We start from the raw sequence: 22,811 nt of genomic DNA, 5'->3' as shown, positions 1-22,811 counted from the left end.
TTTATAATTTCAAAATTGAAGCATTTTCTTTTCTTACTGGGCTTTGAAGAATCATGGAAACTCTCTTCTTCTGTTCCATCATATTAAAATCCTGGCGAAGGTCAGGTGCCATATTCCTCTCTCTCAAATAATCTGGATTATTTTCATCAACTCGATCAAAATATCTCTCTTTATGAGGGGCTGTTGTTGGAGGTGGTGAAGTCACCACCCCCACACCAGAATCACCATTCATAGCACAGTTTTAAGGAACCTATGAAGAGGGGGCAGGGAAGAGAAATAAATAAATCAAGCAAGGAAATAATTAAGAACTTCAAATGTATTTCTTGTTTCAGAGTAACAGTTCGAATCCATCTAAAATTAGCATGAATTTCCAACCACAGAAACCATGTTATGCACATGGACAGCAATACTTCAGAGGAGAAAAAAAGATTTTAAAATACAAGGCTAAAATATACGCAAATTCAAATATGCTACATATGTACATGCTACACAAGATTTCCCATTCAAACTGTCTCCAGTTCTTTAAGCTGTCTACGCAGCTTGATTTTCAGAAGCATGGGAGTCCTTCAAAATTTCTCACAGACAACAACAGAGAAGTTCAAAACACGAGATCTAAAATCACAGGGGTTTTGTTTGTTTGTTTTTTTAAATATATACTTAAAAAGTTAAAGCAGATGTAATGAAAAGAATATTACAGGAAATAGGACATTACACATGTTCATTAATATGAAGAATCAACCCCACCAAAACATGTTCAGATTGTAAACAGGTTTCTGGAGACAAACTCAGAAATACTGACTCTACATCCCGAGGCATGCTTTTCACAAATACATTTATTTTAGGTTCATTCAACAACATGCACATCACTACATTAGTATATGGGTTTTAGAATCTGGAAAGCACACACACACACACACAAACAGAACCCCACCCACTGGCCAGGGTTCACTTCAGTTTTGTATGCTGTAATCAGCAACTGCATGTATCTACTAGAATGGCTGAAAACTCAGCTGGTATTCTCATACACATATCCTTCTGTCACTCACAAGAATCCCTTTGAGTAACACTATCACAGTTTTCTGGGCACAATATTATAAGCTGCATTCCAAAATCCTTTTTAAAAAGATTTTTTTTGAAGCCTTCCACTGACAAGCAACTAGTTTAATAAAGCCACCCTTGCAACACCTTTAGACTCAAACCTCTGATTCCTGATTATCTGACGTATCAAATTAAATTTTTTTTTTTTTCAGAAAATATTTATTTTCTTGGCATATCATACATGATTCAACAAAAGGTCACTAACACAAACCTCATTTCACGAAACTGTAGTAAGAATATTCAACTCCGCATGGCTCGCTAGTTCAGCAGACTGCAATTATTTACATTATACACAAAACACGCAAGGTTGAAATCCCCCGCTATCGTGACATTTAGCAACTTTACTAAGCAAATGTGCCAAGAAAAGCTAGTAGATCTTGTCCTGGAGGTACAAGAATAGATAAAAGAAATAAAGTAGCAGAATCTACCTTCCTGTCCCATTAAGGCAAAACTTCCAATAATTACTTTCAATAATATTGATTTAGATTCGGGGTTCACACAGTAAGGAGAACCCTGATTTAAACAGTCTATTTCATTATGCATCTTCAGTTTTGCAAGGATTAGTACCATTAAAATCTGCTGATATTATCAAGTCATTGCAATTCTTTTTGCTATGTAGTAAGAAAGATTGTATGTATCTTCATTTAAGTAATGATTAATCTTCTACACGTTATAACTAGTAAATTTTGATATATGTCTATTATTTTACTATTTTTAGATTTTTCTTAGTGACTCATCTTAAACTGTACTTCGTTGTGGATTTTAATTTGATTGGGCATTTACTTGCATATTTACTAGCTAAAACCACCTCAGATGTGGATCCACACAGAATAGGCAAGCTTACATAAATTCTTTTGAAATACAGATTATGTTAAAATCATTGCAGTGAAGAAAAATACCTGCTTCAAGACTTCAGAATTAGCAGATCTCATCCTCTTTAATTACTACATTAGAAAATGAGTTTCAAAACTCAATTGTTTCTTATTTCAGAATTAACAAATCACTGAACTGAGACAGTTGAACACAAGGAGCAAAAGAATTTTCCTTGACTCTGCAAAAGAGGATACTACTATCAAAATCTATGTTAGCACTTAAGACACTTGAGTTTTTGACGCTCCGTGATTTCCACCTACTGAGTTGCTAAATAAACACACACAGACGCCTCTGCATGGTTTAAATTATTTCACTTTAAATCAGTCAGTTTAAGCTTTAAAAGTCATGGTTGGATTTTTTCTTTTTTTTTTTTTTTTCCCCTTCTTTTCTTTAAAGTAAGCACTTATACACATCTTTATTATTATAACTTCTTTTAATTACTAGGTTTTCTCCACTCAGGAAGAAACACAGGGTGTAGCAAGAACAAACAACACTTTTATCCATGTGGAAAACTTTTTAAGGTATTACATTTAGAAAGTTTTAAGCAAGTGATGTTATAGCAAAGGATCCACCTCTCCTTTGGCAGCTTCTGATTCCTAACACATACCTTCTAATTTCTCTTCTTCATCACAACCTCTAGCCTGCACTATCTGCCATTTCACAGCCCAAAAATGCTTTCAAAGGCCCACTACCACCTTCCACAACTCCCCTTCTGAGCTCTATTAGCTATCCTGATGCCTCTACATCTAGGTTTTGGTTGAAAAATTACAGTTTCTAGGTCCAAACATATGGCTTCGTCTCTTAGAATAATAGCTCACTTGGCCTAATCGAAATCTGAACTTCACCACCCTCTGCTTATCACAAGGAATCAGAGAGCTTAGAAACAGCGCAATGGCAAGCCCATGAATAAAGACAAACCGAACCACTGAAGTAGTTCAGAATTTATACTGCATTCTGTTGAGTATAGCCCCTAATGTGTATTTACTTCAAAGCAAACCATGAGAAAACTATCATGTTCACTCTCACCACCACCAGCAGAGAACAATGGCCCGCTCCTGCCTGCTGAAGCATTCAACTTCTAGAATATATTTAAGTGTAATGTTGCATCCTGTGTATATGTGCATGTGCAGTCTTACTTAAAGGAGAGTGCATACACATCTGCAAACATAATTCTGCATTTAAATTATTTACACTAATTCCATCTTACTTTCATAGTACCAAAAGCTATTTCCAAATGGATTATACCCATAACTGTTTCTCTTCACTGTTCCTTACTCACACAGGAAAGAAGCTGGTCCCTAACAGCACGCACAGGCAACGTTACAATGGGATCACAGTGTCTTGCCAAAATTGTTAGTCCTTCACCCAAGTACAAGATGGCATTCAAGAAGGTCCTGGGAAGCTATTGCTGCTTCACCAGTGGCAATAATTTAACAGGAAATTCAGTGTTTAACATTAAGTGATCATTTTACATCTAAGGTTAAATACCAGTTTCATAGCTCAGTTTTGTAGATGCCCCAAACTAATGGCATTCTGCCCCTAACATCTAGTAATTAAGTGTATTAATGTAACTGTAATAGTAATTTTTTATTTTAATGGCTGTCAGCTACCAATGACACAAGTATTGATTTCTGAATTAGAAACAGATATGTTTGACAACATTTTGCACAAGCCACTGAAATTTATTTCTGAGTTTCCTTGGAAGACCCTTTGGGAGTAAGGCATGATGAACTCTGCAGTAAGAGCTTCAATAATATGGATACCAATAAATAAGTAAAAGGAATCTGAACTGTTAAGCTGAACACACACACTGGGGAATGGCCAATGGTTCTATAAACTGGAAAGCCACACCAAAAATCACAACAGGCTGCCCAGACAGTAAAAAAAGAAAAAATTAAGACCATCTTCACAGCTGCAACTCTTCAGTAAAGATAGTTCCTTTCTGATGAAGTGTTCTACAGCCCCCAAGATAAGCTATAGTTTCAAAGGACTTTTTGCCATGATAAGTGTTTTTATGCAAGAGCCTGTTCTAACAGAACTGTGCCAGAAAAAGCCACACCCTTAACTGAAAAAGTTGTGGCTGGAAAATGTAACAGCATGAACAGCATGAAAAGCCCTTCTCTCGGAAGCAGCTATTTCCAAATATAAAGAGACAGTCTGAGGGAACAGCATATATTATGGGGGGTGGGAGGGAACGGACAGGGACGGGAATGGGACACACAATCCAAATCACGCCTTATAGTAACTGAAGCAATTAGAATCATAGAATCATAGGGTTAGAAGGGACCTCTGGAGATCATCTAGTCCAACCTCCCTGCCAGAGCAGGGACACCTTAGAGCAGGTTGCACAGGAACACGTCCAGGCGGGTTTTGAATGTCTCCAGAGATGGAGACTCCACCACCTCCCTGGGCAACCTGTTCCAGTGCTCTACTACCCTCAAGGTAAAAAAGTTCCTCCTCATGTTTAGGTGGAACTTCCTATACTCAAGTTTGTGCCCGTTACCTCTTATCCTGTCACTGGGCACCACCGAAAAGAGCCTGGCCCCATCCTCCTGGCACCTACCCTTTAAGTATTTATAAGCATGGATGAGGTCCCCCCTCAACCGTCTTTTTTCCAGACTAAAGAAACCCAATTCCCTCAGTCTTTCTTCATAAGAGAGGTGTTCCAGTCCCCTAATCATCTTGGTAGCCCTATGCTGCACCATCTCCAGCAGTTCCCTGTCCTTCTTGAGCTGGGGAGCGCAGAACTGGACACAAATTAGATCCATTCTTCTAATATGTATGTATATATAAACACTAGAAATTTCAATAAACCACCACATCAAATGACAGCCACCAAGCCAACTCACAGGATATCGTACTTATCACAGGCCATGTGTACATGTATGCAAATACTATAAACAGGTTGTTCATGAAATACATTTTTTGTCATAAAGCCAGCTTTATAAAATTTATAGCACATTTACAGATACTGAGCATTGTTTAAAAAAATAATACAAAATTAGTATTAATATTTCAGGTTACTTTTATCTTTCAAAATCCCCATCCTCTTCTAACCCAAGAGAGTTTCATCACAAGAGTCACCTAAGAGGAAGTGGTGTTTAGTTTAAACAAAAGAAGAAAGTTATAGAACAGGAATGCCATAAAATTGTTCACGTTAACATCCAGGAAGAAAAAAAAAAAATCTCAATTTTTAAACAGCTTACATTCCTTAGTACTCAAACTGGAGAGTTAGATGATGCATATACAGTTAAATAAATTAAACAAGTAAGACAGTGAATAATACCCAATAAGAAACTACAATAACTAAAGGGCACATTAAAAAAAACACCCTTAAATCTAAAAAATTATGTAAAATAATTTAAAAAACCCCATCTGATTTGGGCTGGGATCTCATTGTAGTTAATACACACATTTAAAACTTTAATATTAAACTCATTTCAATGCCTGGAAGTTGGGACAGATCTAAGTACTTATGCCTCTGGTAGTTTATAGGTTCAGTGTTTCTCAACTGAATCATCATCATTAATGCTATGGGAACCTTGAGATGATATAAAATGTCTCACAGGAACACCAGCAGGGAACAACTAACTGCATTTCTTAGAGGAAACAAATTTTTGCAGTCACTTAATGGTTGGTTTCATTTTGTTTTTTAATAACTTGTAATGGGTTACTTTTTGCCCCTCCACACCCAGAGGAAGTTGTTTTTACTAAGGCTGCAGTCTATGGGATTTGACCTAATCTAAAGGCTCACTGCCACCAAAAGGACTGAGCACACCTCTTCACATCAATGCAGCTTTAAGCCTGCTGAGGCCAATTCAGAATAAAAACACACTCTGAGAAGCACGTTGTGTCAAGAAGACAAAGGAACCTGCAAGACTTCTAATTTAAAATACACTGCCAACTCTAAGGCATCATATAAAAACAAACAGACAAACAAAACCAAAACCCACAACCCTACAGTTGTGTTGGTTTTTTTAGGTTTAGGAGAGAGTTATCTGATCAAAACCTTACAAAATCAAGTCATTTCAGAGAGGAAAAAACAACCCCCAAACCTGCCCTCTTCCTGGTAGCTTACAATTTCTTGGTACAAAGTAACATGTGAGCAAAACATCTGTATGGGACTTATTGTCAAATCTGTGAAGTAAATGAGCAGCGCACTTCTCAACTGTTGATACAATCCCAGTCACTAGCAACAAAGATTGATGTTACCCATTTCCAGAACATATAGCTTCTGAGACCTATTTTGATAACAATGTAGTAATTTGCTTTGTATCCATTTTTTCATGACAGTTCTTTCAACAAGTTATCTCCTCTCACACCAGAACTATGCCACTAAGTCTAACAGAGGTGAAAAAAGTTTTGACAAGAAGTAACTGGAGAAGGGATAAGGGGGTAGCAAAACAAATTAAAATAACTCGTTTTCTTTAGTGTTGTGCAATCAGCAATCTTTGAGGAGTAAAAGTTACCTAAAAGGCTCACGTAAGTGACAAGTCAGGCAATGTGCTGGCAAAGGGAGGGAAGGGAGCTCTATATTGGATGCAAACAGAAAAGGACAGGGAAAGAATAGAGAAAAGACAGAGTAATTTTATGGCCCAGGAAAGAGAGTCACGGGACTGTGGAAAGCTACAGAGCTGGAACTACTGCATGAGGAAGTCATGAGGAGAGAGGAGGGAGGAAAAGGAAGGGAAAGGGCCAGGCAGCACTGCGGGCAGCAAGAAACCCAAGAGATAACTGAGCCATTGCAGACTGAGTTTGTGTGAAAACTGAGCTGATGTGGAGATGGCAAGGAAGCAGAACATCCATCTACAGAAAATAAGGTTTCATTATCACTTGGTATGTGCCAAAAAAAAAAAAAAAAGTTTTATAAATTTGCGCTTTTACCACTTCATTCAATATTCTGGTACTTTCTGGTTTTGTGGTTTGTTTTTTGTTTTTTTTTTTTCCCCAATTTTCCTTTACTTTAGAATAACATTTGCCAAACTGGCCCCTTTAAAGATTAATATAACTTTGTAATAGGGAACATTTATGATTTGCACTATAATTTCCATCATTTTCAGTGAGAACATTTTGGCACCAATGACACTGGATTTGTTCTTGCCATTTCAAATGTTTCCTACTGAACTTTTAAAAGGAAAAGCTGGCACTATCTCAGGAAGTCTAAGAACAAAGAAAATAAATCATGACTGTACTACTTACTACACAACATACTTAACATCACGAACAATTATATTCTTTTTTAGCAAATGTTCCTAGCTCATGCATCTTCAAAATTTCCTCTGCTCTTTGTTTTCAAACAGGAAGAGACTATTTGATGAACAAGAACAGTTATTTATCTTGTACTGAATACAGGCACCGTCATCTTGCTTATTAACAGAGATGCTGCAAGTTAAAAACTGGACTCTAAAAATTTAGAGAAATCAAACAGAAAGTTTATCTGACCAAAAGTATTGCATTTTATATCTGTAATATCATGCCTTAGTATCTAAGACAGTAGCTCAAGAAACAAACCATGTTAGAGAACAAGGAAAAGGGGGAAAAAAAATTAGACCAAGTCACAAAAACTTCTTTGCAACGCATCTACTTATCAGCAATTGTTTCCTATTTGCACCTTCTCCAAAACACTGAAATCAAGCCTAGTACAGTGGGCTGTGAATGATCACAAGGTTACATTACAGAACTGGCAAAAATTCATTTGGGCAAATTCGAGGCTTCAAACCATACAAAACAATGACAATTTGTATCAGTTTTTAAGGCACAGTATTACTTGTCTACTGAAGGTCACCATCTCATCATATTATTTTCAACACTTAAATAAATCTCTTTAAATGGTTAAGAACAAAGAATAAAGCTAGAAACCTGCTTCAAATTAGACGTAAAATTCCAACTACTTATGAAGGGCAAGAACCTATGTAACAGAACTGTCAGAACAGCAGTTGCTGTAGGCCTTTTACCAAAAACAAACCCCAAGAAACCAACACCCCCCCTTCCTCAAAAAAAACAGCTTGAAAAGTACATATCTTAAGAAACAAAATTTCAAAAAGTACTTTTTGTAACCCGCTAATAATCAGGTTTTCTAGGCTGCTGTGTTAAGAGAACATTTAAGAACCACAGGTAGAACACAGCCATAACTATGTCCAGTTGCGAAACAAAGTAATTGTTGTCTAGCTTTACTGAAGTCAAATTAAGAAGGTGACTGTGAAAAGCCAGCATGGATTTACCAAAGGCAAACCATGCCAGGCTAACCCTATCACCTTCTACAACAAAATAACATTTTCTGTCAAGATGGGGAGAGCAGTGGATGTTGTTTACCTGGACTTCAACAAAGCATTTCACACAGCCTTCTCCTGGACAAACCGGCAAGACACAGATTGGATAGATGGTCTGTGAGATGGGGAGGAAACTGGCTCCCAGGCTGCACTCGGAGTACTGACCAATGTTTTTTACTCAGAATGGCAGCCTGTCACAAGTGGGGTCCCCCCAGGGATCAATACTGGGCCCCACGCTGTTCAACATAATCATAAATTACCTGGGCGATGGGACTGAGAGCACTATGACAAAGTTTGCTGATGATACCAAACTGGGTGATGAGGTGGACGCGTCAGAAGGGAAAGCCATCCTACAGACAGACCTGGGCAGGCTGGAAGACTGAGCTAGCAAGAACAGTATGGAGTTTAACAGAGACAAGTGCAAGGTCCTGCACCAGGGACAGTATAACCAAAGAGCCCAGTGCAGGCTGGGATCTCTGTGGGTGGGGAGCAGCCTTGCTGAAAGGGACCTGGGGTTGCAGTAGACAACAAACTGAACAGGAGTCAGCAGTGCGCCGCTGCAGCAATGAAATCAAATTGTATTCTGGGTTGCATCCACAGGGGCGTTACTAGCAGAGACAAGAGATGTGATCATCCCACTCTACCTAGTGTTTGTCAGGCCACACCTGGACTGCTGTGTCCAGTTCTGGTCTCTACAATTCAAGAAGAGACACAGACAGACTGGAGAGGGTCCAAAGGAAGACTGTGAAGATGATCAAAGGCTGTAGAACCTGCTCTATGAGGAAAGGCTGAAGGAGTTAAGTCCTTTGTCCCTGGAGGAGAAAAGGCTCGGAGGGATTTCATCACAGTTTTCCAGTACTTAAAGAGTGGCTACAAAAAGGATGGAGCCTCTCTCTTCACAAAGAGAGGAGAGGACAAGGGGCAACAGGTACAAGTTGCACCAGGAGAGGTTTCATCTTGATATAAGAAAGACCTTTTTTTACACTGAGAATAATCAATCACTGTAATGACTTCCCCAGGGACATGGTGGAGTCCTCATCAGCTGGAGGTTTTCAAGACAAGGCTGGGCAGGGTGTTAGATAATATTATCTCGGCTCCCTTTCCCACACACATTGGTCTGGATGATCTTTTGAAATCCCTTCCAGCCTGGGCTGTTCTATATTCTATGATTCTACGTAGCATAAGCCCATCAAAAACTTAAGCCAGAATTTAGCTGGGCAGATTCAGCTGGAATAGTGTTCAAATACAGATGTCTAAATTCTGCAGAAGTTTCAATATATATGGCTCAGAAAACATAATTCAGTCCTTGCAAACTGAAGAGGGGAGAAGCCAGCATTAAAACTACACTAGAAGCCAAAATACAGAAAGGTAACCTCCATCCTTTTATTAAAGATTTAAAAGATCAAAAGTATCAAACTTTTAGAAACAGTAATCACTCACGTCCACTCCCTTACCTGAAAAAGCATTGTATCTGAGATATCAGACTCCACAGAAAGCTGGGAATGATACACAAGGAGGAACAGGGTAGCACACGGTGTTATTTCTCCCCTCAGTGACTGGCATTGGCTACACTGGAAGGCACAGTTGCAGCCTAGGCTCACCATTGGTACCATTTTTATGTTAAACCCTCTCTAACATGACTTATTAATTCATGTTAGAAAGATCAAATTTCCAGCAAACAGCTCATTCCAAGCTAATTAAAAATGGGAAGAAATCCCAATCTAAAAATGGGACTAGGAATAAGATCAAAAAGGAATGACTCTTGAAACTGTTAACTCACATCTCCTATTGACCAGGTCCCCATTTTCTTCCCAGTCCTAGCCTTGTAACTTCCCTTTGCCTCTTTAGATCATTTCCTTCTCTGAGTTTTCTGCTAAGCAGTTTACACAACAAACAACAGAACAGCCATTTCTAGCCTCCAAGAATTTGATAAAGACTAACAGTTTCAAACCCACTTATCAACATGAAGATTACCTTGCTTTCGTTTCAACTCAGTAATTTAATGTATTTGTTCCTTTCGCCTCTCATATAGCATTTCTGGAAATGTTCAGTGCATAAATTAATGAAAGATTAAGGACAGTGACAGCAGAAATCATAATACAAGATGTCACACTGATCATAGAACAGAAAGAATCGCTTCGTAAGTATCTTAAACCACAGACACACTAAGCTTTTCTTCTGAAACTCTAAGAGCTTCACAAATGTATCAGAAAACTTGCATGCAAAAGAGAAAACAGGAATTTCACCAGTGACTTTTGCGTTTCTCCAGGCACAATATGAAAGTATGGAATCTGCAACCTATCACACATTTTCCCCCTGCCTCTTACCACCAATGGTCACAGGCGGTAATTAGGCAGTGGGGACAGTTTTACTTTTCACTACTTTGGCGGCTATTAGCCCTGAAAATAACTCCTTACAGTTCAGTGAAAAACACGTGCTTCAGTGTTATGGTTCATAGCAGTATTATGATTTTCAGATAAGTTTATTTTATGAAGGTACTCTAACAATGAAACTGAATTTGCTGCATGTTGAACCTGGACTTCAAGAGCCTCTGAAATGAGTCTTTGTAATTACACTGCCAAATAAAAATCTGCCAAATACCACAGAGGTTGATTTGTCTGCAATTTTATTTCAGAAACCTGAATTCCAATTCAAAGAAGCTTCTCAAGTAAAAACCACAGAAAATTATGTAATTAATAGTACACAAAATTCAACTTAACACAGCTAATGCAAAGAAGTACAACTGGAAACAAAAATGAAGCCAGAATTACTCAGTGCTGAAAGGCAAGATTAGAATTGAATTCAGGAGCTGTCATAGATCACTATGTAGGAATTGCAAAGATTTTGCTGTGGCCAAGTGGTCTACTGTAAGCATAAAATAAAACAGAGAATATCAAGTAGCAAAATTATTTTCCCCAACTTTGAAAGAACCGCTACTACAATATTATTTCTGGTCTTCGTGTACACGTTTCAAAAAGAGAGACATGAAATATCAGATTTCAAGGAAGAGCTACAAAAACAATCCAGAGGGTAGAAGACTAACTTGTAAGGACTAATAGCTTGATCTATTAATTTAACCAGAAAGGTTAACTGGTCATTGAGGTGAAGGGGCCTTTCAGTCCTGCTAACAAAAGTACGAAGAGTTTTAACACTTGGGAGTGAATATCAGACACATTTGCCCTTGAATAGCGATGGAAGTTTCTGAACCATATATACACAATACTGAGTCAGTAACTTTGCTTTGGAAAATCTTTATAAAACACAAGTTTTAATCCACCTTCCAGAATACTTTCTACTATATGTCTGCACTGAGATCAGAGTCCCATCTGCTTCTGAAATCTATGAACCTGCCCTTCCTTCTTAGGCTTTAGGAAAAAAAGTTCCCACATGCACAATATGCTCATGTTATCTTCAGCTTCCAAAGCACTTCTAGTATTCTAGCACTTTTTTTTTTTTTTTTTTTTTTTTTTTTTAAAATAGCACCTTCCTCTGCTGGTAGGTTGGTGACAGCTGGAGACTGAATGTCAGACAGAAGGCACAAGTACTCAGAGTCAGTACCAAAAATTCTCCTTAATCCTTCTCCTGCACTCAGGTCAAACTGATCAGACTTGCAATTAGGACAAGTTTTCCCTCAGATCAGGTAGGATATCTCTTACTATTTTTTAATGACCTTCTGCAGCATGAAGTACAAATCTATCCGAATCATTCAGGTATACCTTAGGTGAGAAATTTAAGTGACAAAAACCACACAAGTTCCCAAATACCTTAGCTTGTCTCATTGGCTTCTTTGATACATTCAGCAGTTTAGTCCACTGAAACTGAATTGCTTAGGTTAATGTGTTTTAAAGTTAAGTTTAACAGTCTGTAGAATAAAAAGAGTTGCACTAGAGACATCATCTCTCTATGCCTTATTGACAAAACTATAAAATTTGTTTAACAGAAAACATTGGTGAAAAGTATTTTTTCCAGCCTGCTTTATTGCTACATTAAATTTTGTCATGGATGTCACAGAGACTCAGCTACACATGCCACTCAGTACTACACAAAAATGAGTCAAGTCACCGATTTTAGTTTTCATCCTCTAATTGTGCAGAAAGTATCTGAGGCCAAGACAATGTAAAATTCAAATATTTTTCCACTGTTAATATTCATGGATGGTGACGGCAATACCAGAAAACAAATGTACATTTATTTTTGCCATCAGGGTCACGAGTCCATACAAATTAAGAGGTTTAACCCAAATACTGCTTATTTTTAGGTTTCTGTGAACCCACATGCACTTCCCAAGCCTCACACCAAACACGCCAATAAGCTGGTGCCCTCAGATTTTTAAACACAGGTCAGATCAGATCACCAGCTTTTCAAGGGCAGGGCCACAGCTTTATCCAACAAGTATTTAGAAAGCTTGAGACAAACTGATCAGCACGTCTGACCCAAAATGAACACTGATACTAAACTGAAGTTATAAAAGCTGCTAGACTTTTAATTCCAACATCGGATTTGTGGAAAACACAAAAGCACACATCAGTTTCTCAAAGAAAGAGCCAAAACCGACTGAAGCAAAATTAGATGTTTAATTTGCCAACATAATAAACCAGGTAAGAAAATTTCCACAATTTTCACATACATGCATTTGATCAGATTTTCCTAGGAAACAGCATACTTGAAGTCATGAAATGTCATGAAAGTCCCCCAAATACCTTAGCACTACTCCACACAGTCCCTGGAAGGAAAGCCATCTATCTGTGTAAACACACAGAGGTGGTGCTTACCTGAGAAGAGTCTATTGCTGCTCCACAGAATAGCAAGTTCATGGAGATGCGCAGTGGTTGCGCCAGTGGCTTTAGACAGAAATGACAACCAGGTCAGGACCTGCAATCGAGGACAAGGTTTTACCACTGTCCATCGTAAACTTAGGGATGCTGCTGACACATCAGGTCAAGAGGAAGAGCTCACAGCACAGGCTTTTCTCCACAGCAGGGAGAGGCTCTAGTGCTGCATGAGAACCGTGGAGTTCATAAACAGTTTTACCAGAAGGCAGAAGACTCCAGAGCAAATTTGAATGCAGGACACAGTACAAGTTGCAAGTTGTCTAAAGAAAGTCACACATGCGCTCTAGGTGCAAAGGAAGGCACAAGAGGAAAGAGAAGCTTTCTTCTTCCCTCAAGATTTTCTTTTGAGCTCAAGGTTCAGCAAAATATGCAAAATGAACAAGGCCCTTCCACTGTGCAATACGATCACAGTAGCATTGTTTCACTTTTCCTATAAGGTTTTATAAGTAACATTTTCTGATGGCAGTACCTATCCAGTGCTACCCTTCTTTTTTTAAATAAAGGAAAGTGGACATTCTAAAATCGGACATGAAAATCTACCTTTATTAAAATGTTTGTTAGGGTTTTCAAAAAGGTTATACCAGATCAGTGTCTGAGTTAAAAAACAAACAAAGAAGCAAAAAGACCCCACCCACATACCTAATGCTATCACAGATATAAACCCCTTGTATTTAAATTATCTTTAATGTTTACCACTGCTGAAGCCACTCAGAACCTATGCTTTTGAAAAGCACTGTGAATAACAAAAGCTTCTACAAAGGACAGAAGAAATTAAAACTCATTCTTGAATAGGAATACAGATATTTCCCTGATACTTTAAAAATTCAAGAAATATCAGTAACTTGAAGTATTCACATCTAAAATATCAGTATTATGATGCATAAAGGATCAACTGAAACACAGCAGTGCATAGGCAAAGTGGCCCCATTTTGGCTAGGATCCAGTTATTTTCATGTAGACTGAATAGCAAGGGATGAAAAGCGATGAACAGAACAATGTCACTTAACCCTTTGAACTATTCTGCAAAATAACTTCTTCCAGAATAGTTGGCTGACATATGGTATCTTTATTTATTTATGGGGAGAGAAAAGTAGTTAGACTTCTTCCCTCAATTACACAGATAGCGAAAACACTGCCCTAGACTTGTTACAGCTAGGATTTCACCTTATGCAAGAAGGAGAACTATTTTATGGGTTTGGTTATAGCTGTTTTGGGGTTTTTGGTTTTGTTTTGGTTTGGTTTTTTAAGTTAATTCAAGATAAACTCTGAAAACATCTCTCATCCTAGAATGAGGACTCTGTTGACTTACTCATTTGGGTAATGACTACCCTCTGGAACAGAGGACTTCCTGGAAAAAACTTTAAACTGATCAGATAGAATAAAACAAAGATCAGTTAATTTTAGTTTTAAACATAATTGCATTGACAATGTTAGAGCAAGTTCAAATGCGCTGTATTCTGAGTTCAAGTCAGTCACAGAAATTCTGATAGACTGTAAAGGACAACTCCACACTTTACAGTCTGATCATACAATCCTCACAGATCAGTAACAGTGAAGATGGCACGCCCACAATCCCTCTGAATTGCCTATGGACACGTAGGAACAAAGACACCAAGGCACTGCTTCTCAATTTCACCTCTAGTATGGAAAAGCCCATACCTAAAGAAAAAATTTCCATATACTATTACTGTTCATTAAGAGGCTGAAACTGGAATGTTTGAAGAGGGGAGTAGGAAGAGATTCTGTAGGGTTTTTAACCACAGGACATCTAAATGTGGAGACTGGACTTACTGGAGTTAAATAAGTAAACAGAGAAGTTTGGGGTTTTTTTAATCAAGGAAGTCTACTAAGAAGCCGAAATCCTAAAAATCAAGCACAATCAAGCACGAGTGATCAGATTCTGCTTTACAGTTTATTCTGATTATGTAAACAGAGCTTAGGGATTTAGAAGAGAGTTCTGCAAAAAGAACTGCAAAATTGAAATACTCTAGTTCAACTTCTTCACTCACCAGAAATTATTAAACCTTAATAACAGTTCTTACACATCCTGATTTGGAGACCAGACATTCTTATTGAAGCAAGGGCAAACAAAAAGTGCATACACATATCAGTTTTGCATTCCAGACTGAAATAAAGTATTGTATGTTCCTTACATATTACAGTAAGGAACAGTGTCACTAATGTGAGGTTGTACTAAACAATATCTATTTTTCTTATACTAAGACATCTCATTCATTAACTCTTCTTGTGTTGTTCTGAGCTCCTGCTCTGAGGTACATGGCCTTGGAAAAAAAAAAAAATAAAACTTGCCTATCCATCAACAGTGATAATTAGTTTTCAGAGAATTTGACACACACACCCTTTTTAAGAGCTTATACTTCATTATGCAATTTTCATCTGAATCAGAGGTACATTAAAACTGTTTTTTTTTTTATACAATATCCATTTTTGTTGATGGATTGATTAGGCAATGACATCAGAAATCTGTATGCTCTCAGAAATTAGTATGCTCTGGCAGCATTTGCTGCTACTCAAAATTATGTAATAATAAAATTCAAGAATTATGTGAATTTCCTTATGCTTTTCAGGAAATGTTAAGAAAGTCATAAGCAATTAGTGTAGCTGCTCCAAAAGATTACAAAAATCATGAAAAGAAGGATAAAGAGGCCAAGTAACAGCGTGCATCACCACCGGAAAACAAAGCCACAAGGAGAACTTACTGTTTCTTGATGAATTCATGATTAATATACCTATAACTTTGGAGAACCTACAGCAAATGCCCCACAAGAAAAAATCCTGCATTATTAAGAGACTGTTTGGTTGAGATTTTTGAGATGGAACTAACCTAAATATTCATGACTAGACACGTGAATTCAGCCATTATTTTCCAGCAGAGCCAAGTAACTCAGAAATTGCTACAGTGATTAGAGAGCGTGCAGGCATTAGGCTGGAACCAGCAAGTTTGATGTGTAAGCAACACAAACATCGTTGATGGGTGTGTTACCATTTTGAGCTAGAAGACAGTGAATCAAAGTACATAAATGAAGTAGAGGCAAATATGAAGACTGGAGATTTCAAGTAGGCTTGAATCAGGCTGATGAAGGCAGTAGAGATGTTGAATTTTTCATGAATTTCTCATTAACTTTCAGCAGAGGCTTTTCTAGGTGGCACCCCCCAGTTCTTTTATAGCATTTCCCAGCTTTAATGGGGGAGGGAGGGAAGGACAGAAATCTGGATAAGTTATGAGACCAATTTAGTCTCTTGACACAGTAAAATAGGACAGAATTTTAAAAGCCTGTATGCAGGAGGAAACAAATATATTTGGAGAACACAAGCCTAAGTATTAATTTTGATGTAAACCTTCCCTATGAGATTTTATACCGCACCTGCACATAAAAACAGCTTTGAAATGTGAGCCTCACATATGTATCATCATTCCATTTCCAAATTAGATAGCTAACAGCCAGGCTTATTCAAATTAAAAAAAAAAAACAACTCCTTTACATGGTGGTTAATCAAGCGTAAGTCCTTCAGGTAGATGAAAAACTTTAGGAAGACAAAGTGGTTTATACCATTCTCTATGCACCCTACACTGAAAATTTCTGGACAGTGTTTAAATTAAATGCCCTATATAAAGGATATTAACACTATCTTCATAGAAGTCTTAGAAGTGACAGTAAGACAAAGTTCATCCCAGTTCCAAAATCCAAGAGCATTCTCTTTACCATCTCTCAGAACGCTCTTGACAACTTTAGCCTACAGATTAAAGACATATAAACTTTGGATAAAAGTCTTACTGGAACTCATTTTCCTGTATTAGATCGTTGTTTGTTCCATATTAGGAAATAGTATGTCAAGAAAACCCCATGAATTCTATTTTAGGAGCAACCCATTTATGTTTTTCTTTTTCCCAGGGGAGTGTGAATGCGCTCTGCACCCCAAAATTATGCAGTCATGTTTCCTACTTCTGGGTAAACCTCAAGGGTCAAGCACACCCACACTGCAACAGATGAAACACCATGAGAAAACCATCTTCCTGATCATGCTGTCTGCCTTGTCAGGCAAGTATTGCACAACTGAATATGGCTGCATAAATTAACCTTATGCAAACCCAGGACTTATCTTCCAGCTGAGATTCTTATTGTTTCCACCTGACAGAGGCAAAAAGATGTTATTTACTTTGCTGTACTGTGGCCAGTAGGTCGAGGGAGGTCATTCTCCCCCTCTACTCTGCACTGGTGAGGCCACAACTGGAATACTGTGTCCAGTTTTGGGCTCCCCAGTTCAAGAGGGACAGGGAACTGCTGGAGCAAGTCCAGCAAAGGGCAACTAAGATGATTAAGGGCTTGGAGCATCTGCCTTATGAAGAAAGGCTGAGAGAGCTGGGACTCTTTAGCCTGGAGAAGAGAAGGCTGAGGGGAGACCTTATTATGGCGTACAAGTATCTAAAGGGTGGGTTGAAGGAGGATGGAGCCAGGCTCTTTTCAGTAGTTCCAAGTGACAGGACAAGGGGTAATGGGCACAAGTTAGAACCCAGGAAGTTCCGTTCAAATACACGGAAAAACTTCTTTACAGTGAGGGTGACAGAGCACTGGGACAGGCTGCCCAGGGAGGTTGTGGAGTCCCCTTCTCTGGAGATTTAAGACCCGCCTGGATGCAGTCCTGAGTAATGTGCTCTAGGCAATCCTGCTTTAGCAGGGGAGTTGGACTAGATGATCTCTAGAGGTCCCTTCCAACTCAGAAAATTCTGTGATTCTATACAGGGTTTCAGAATTACATCTGGGGAGAAAATACAGTAGTCAAGTTTCTCCAGTCATTGTAAATCACGCAAAGAGCATTTAATGGCCATTTTAGTGAGGTTACTTTCAGAAACACAAACACAATTCGCTACAGCAGCCCAGACTTCAACATTTTGAGAATCATGGCCACTCTCACACTTTCTACTAGGTCTATTTCTTAACTAGGACAATTCTAGTCTCCAGACAGTTACATTATTCAACTCAAGATTCATAGAATGGTTTAGGTTGGAAGGGACCTTAAAGATCATCTAGTTCCAACCCCAATTCAACAGAATGAAGGAGAACGCACAAAACACAAAAGGACACGCACAAACCACGGAATACAGATTCTGTTTGCATTGCAGGAGGACAAGGACTAACCCAAGCCTGATACTTGCTCAGTTACTAGAATGGCTGTAGGGCCTGGCACACCACGATCTAGTTAATAGAACAGTTCATGCTCCGCTCTACTGTTATAAAGTAAGCCTATTCATAAAGGCTGCCTTCACTGAAGGGGCCAAGCTGGCTGCATTTACATTATGGGTCTGGTTCCAGCCATCCAGCCTGAGACCCTAGGGGACAGACAGCAGCTCTCCCTACTGCTCCTCCACACTTCCAGCTTTGAAAGCACCAATCCCAAACACGCAAGTCCTCTCTCAAGGTTCAGCCCCAAACATTAGGTAAAGACAGAGGAGCACACCTGCCCTGAACAGCCAGAGTATCCAAAGGTCCCAATAGTTTTGCATGGCTATAATGTTTTACAAAACTAAACTAAAGCCATTATTAAAACCAAAAGAACAAAACTGAAATCATGCTTCTGGGCATTCTGCACTTACTGAATTAAGTCCCAGCGTAAAACATGAAAGCCTCCTGTTCTACACATCCCCATGCTTTCAGATTAAACTGAACACTATCCATCCATTAGGCAAGGATTATTTTAGTTGACAAACATTTGAAGATTAATAGTAAAAAACCAATGTTTCTACACATCTGTCATTATTGGTTGTCTAAAAGCAACTCCACTGACTATCATATTGTCTTTATTATTGATTTTTACTCGGATCTCTATCCAAGTGACTCCTCTTCTATCCATAAGCAAAATGTCCTCCATCTTTCAATATCACCACTACCAATAGCCAGAAAACTTGTAAAAGCACAGTACATCTGCTTATGTTTGCCTAGTAGTAACCAGAAACCTTTCCCTACTGTGTTCTAAAAAAATCACAACTAGCCAGTGTTGGGTTTATAATCCCAGAAACAGAAATTTAAGTTAAAATAATGAACATCAAGGATACATAGTTGTATAAAATCAGCTTGAGTCACACAGGACTGTGAATAACGCACACAGCACTGTCAAAGTACTTTTAATCCTGACTCAAGCTGTAAAATGAACTCTTACTAGAAACCTATTGCCACTATTTTCTTGCTGGAACACGTATGCACAATTCTTTCAAGTTCATTGAAAGGCTACTGGCATCAGAAATTGCAAAACACAGCAATATGCACACAGTATTCAAAGCCAGAATTCTAAAACCAGCTTTTACAGTGTTTTCCCAAACAGCATGCAGTCGGATACGTGCCAGCAGTTTCTGTTCATGTGAAGTCCAACTGATCTCAACAAAACCTTAGAAGTTGGTAAGCAGCTCTCCAAGGAGAGGGGTAAAAAAACAACTGTGTGAAACGAAAACAATAATCACTTGCATTAGAGCTGTATTGTGGTATTTGTTTCTACAACAGTATTATTTCATATGCAGAAACATCTACTCTTTAAGTCTTTGTTTCCAAATTTTGTAAGTATACCATGCTTTCTCAGGAGCACAGTATTATTTTCAAACTCTTCCTTGACAGTTATTCCCACATTGTGCCTACTACATTGCTGAGCCTACACAACTGTTTGGTCCTGCTGTGAGCTGGATAACAGGTAATTTGTAAACAAGCACACCCTCCACCCCCGAACCTGCAATCAGATCTGTTCAACAGAAGGTCCTGCCCTTAAGGGATTTCAATATGATCTAACATGTCCGCATACTTAAAAGTACATTAGGCCATAAGCAATTCCCACTTTGTTGGAGTTGTTCAGTAACAAAGCATCCAATTAAGCTTATGAAATCCAACAGAAATACTACACTAATGTATTCTATAGGGCTATAAGATAAATTACATTTACTGTCCCATTTTTAAAATTAAAATGTGACCTTTCTATGCACATCCAGACACCAATATATTCTATCATGTCTCTCCCAGAAGTCCCCACACAAGATGTATAAAAGTCTATATAGTCCATTCAACTTCAGCTACCCTGGAGCCAGGAATTCATAGCTTCAAATTGGTTTGTTGTTTTGTTTTTTAAACTAAAACAAGTCTGACAATTCTAATGTTCAAATATTAAGCATGATGCTTATTTAGTCAACTGCCCCGATTTCATAAGGAAGATATTCTGTAGTATTCTGTTTTGCATACAAAGAGCAGCTGCCAGAGTAAAATCATTTGGGGTTTTTACAAGCAAATGCCAAAACTTTGTCTAAAAGGGAAAAATTGCCAAACTCAGTCAAACTCAGTGGTTAAATATCCTGATTAACCGTGGCCAGTGTGCAGTTTTAAGAAGAGCATAACACACACATTCTCATTTGCAGTGACTTACTGATTTATGCTTTACACCATGAAAAAATTACATACACTTCAACATTCCTTCTATAACTGATATAGAAATGTGTAATCTTACCTTGCACTGTGCTAAACTCTTGACTGTAACAATACCTCATATAGCAGAAAGTCCCATGGGCTAATACAGAACGTGACTTTTTAAAATCATTATTTTAAAGACACTATGTGTAAAAAAATCCTAGAGAAATCCTGTGTGATGTAATCCAGATTTTTAAAACTGCTTCTGACCTCACAGTATCAATTTATTTTTCTATTCTACTTCAATTTATTTTTCTCATCTGTCTTCTCTGAACTAAACCAACCTCAACTTTCCCTGCTGCCTCATACTTCCCCGCTACTTTCTTTCCTATTAGTACCAGACCTTACCATAGAATTTCAGAGATCTATCAGCTAACAATGAACAGGAAATACTTTAAATTACTTTTTTCCCCTTTAATCTCATGCACCTCTATGAACATCACTGAAAATCAGATGGTTTTATGAAGTTGTTCGATAACACATAAAAGCAACATAACTCACTGTCTTAAATTATTCTTATTTACGAGTCTGTTATCAACCATATCCCTGATCTTTCTCTATGTTATCCTCAAGTTCCTTGCTCTCCTCCTATCTCAAGTAACCTATGCAAGACTATCACATCAAATTTAATTTGCTTCAGTTTTCAAGATCTTTAATAATATAGGAAGAAATTAACCGTAACAGAATCTGAACAGCCCATCATCTAGTCATTGTACTGTTTTTCCTTGTTGCAACTTTGTTATATGCAGATGCTACTGTCCCCACCAACTATTCCTTAACATTTTTCACAGGGAAAATAATCTAATTGAACAAGTCTTGGAAAGGACATACACTCACTCTTCTTTAGGGGGAGAGGGGGAAGTAAGAGTTTTCTGATTTATCCTCCAAAGATCAAACTGTGTGTCAACATGTACCTTCACTTTATAAGACATTTTAGTTTATAAGGCACAGTGACAAGATGAAAAATATACCTCTAAGAACACTTACTAAAAAAAAAGTGTCACCAGCTAACATGATGCAGTATTTAAAAAAAAAAATAAAAAAATTAACAGACATGACTGTCATATGAAATAAGAAACCAAAATGCCAGATCTGAGTATGCTGCTGAAAATATAAATTATTCCAACTTTGACTGCATCCCTTTCAGAACTAGCTATAGCATAGGCTATATCTGCAGGGGATACTACTCTAGACAATGTAATAAAAGATTATTTCAATTTAAGGCAACTGAGCAATATTCAGCTTCAAATTTGACAGATAAATGAATTTAAAATACTGTATCTAAAAATGCATATAAAGCCAGAAAGCTTTTTCTTCTCTTCAGTGTTTAATACCATATTTTCAGTTAACAAACAAATTACCTGGTTCACCAGAAGGGGAAAACTGATAAGCTGCTGGTGTCATATTCATAAAGCAAATTAGAAGAAATGAAAATGATTTTTTTTTCAGTAATTATTTTTCTTATGTCTATCATTCCAAGGCAATAATGTTATTTACTTTAATCTAACACTTTTTCAATTACCATGGCAAATCCTATACAGTCGAGTTGAAAAACATACTTTAAGAACAAAAAAGTCAAGATAATAAACTTTTACAGTTTTCTTACTGCCCATACATTCTTTCAAAATACCAGTATTCCTAAATACATTCTCACAGCAAGAGCTTTAAGATGAAATCTGCTAAGTCATCCACTCTTTGGAGACCATTGCCAAAGAGTCTGAGACTTAAATTGGATTTTTTTTTTCTTTTATTACATGAGATTGTCTCTAGTTCACACATATTTAACAGTAAAAGACTGGATAGAATGTCTAAATAATCAAGCTAATTAAATACAATGTAGTCAATACTCATATAATAGCAAACGTTTCCACAAGCTCTAAAATATTAACTATTCTTTATCAACTTTCAAAATTATAACCTTGAAACACTTTTCCCCAAAAATTCCACTCTGGGATGTAACTTAGCCAACATTAACACTTAAACATGTGCAAAGTGCCATTTAAGTCTCTGATGTTATGTCTATGTATTTACTATTTATATTAATCATTATGTGTCAATACAGCAATTTAATTGAGTAAGACCTGGTTCTCAGTCTTTCACATTAGTTCTGAAAACATCAAAATACTGTTGAACTTGTGAATAAAGAAAACACATCTGATTTAAAGCACACAGATAGGGCTAGACACTGCTTTGGCAATTTTTTATACCTAAAATCAACAGGAAATTCAACTAACAGCTAAAGGGAAGTCAATAATATGCATTAAGCACAGTCAGGAAGG

At 37.7% G+C, this 22,811-nt stretch overlaps 1 protein-coding gene across 1 annotated transcript in view; it reads right to left on the bottom strand.

The window, feature by feature from the left end:
- Window positions 1-22,811, bottom strand: part of ADD1 (adducin 1) — a 67,722-nt gene that overhangs the window by 32,788 nt on the left and 12,123 nt on the right. The window contains exon 2 of the mRNA XM_082482535.1: window positions 38-250. Within this exon, the coding sequence (XP_082338661.1) occupies window positions 38-232 (195 nt within the window). The 5' untranslated portion in view covers window positions 233-250. The remainder of the gene's footprint in view (window positions 1-37; window positions 251-22,811) is intronic.

Source organism: Vanellus vanellus, assembly GCF_965231255.1.
Source record: "Vanellus vanellus genome assembly, chromosome: 4".
Classification (NCBI taxonomy): Eukaryota; Metazoa; Chordata; class Aves; order Charadriiformes; family Charadriidae; genus Vanellus; species Vanellus vanellus.
Note: the sequence above shows the minus strand (reverse complement) of the source record. Positions and strands in the feature narration are given on the sequence as shown.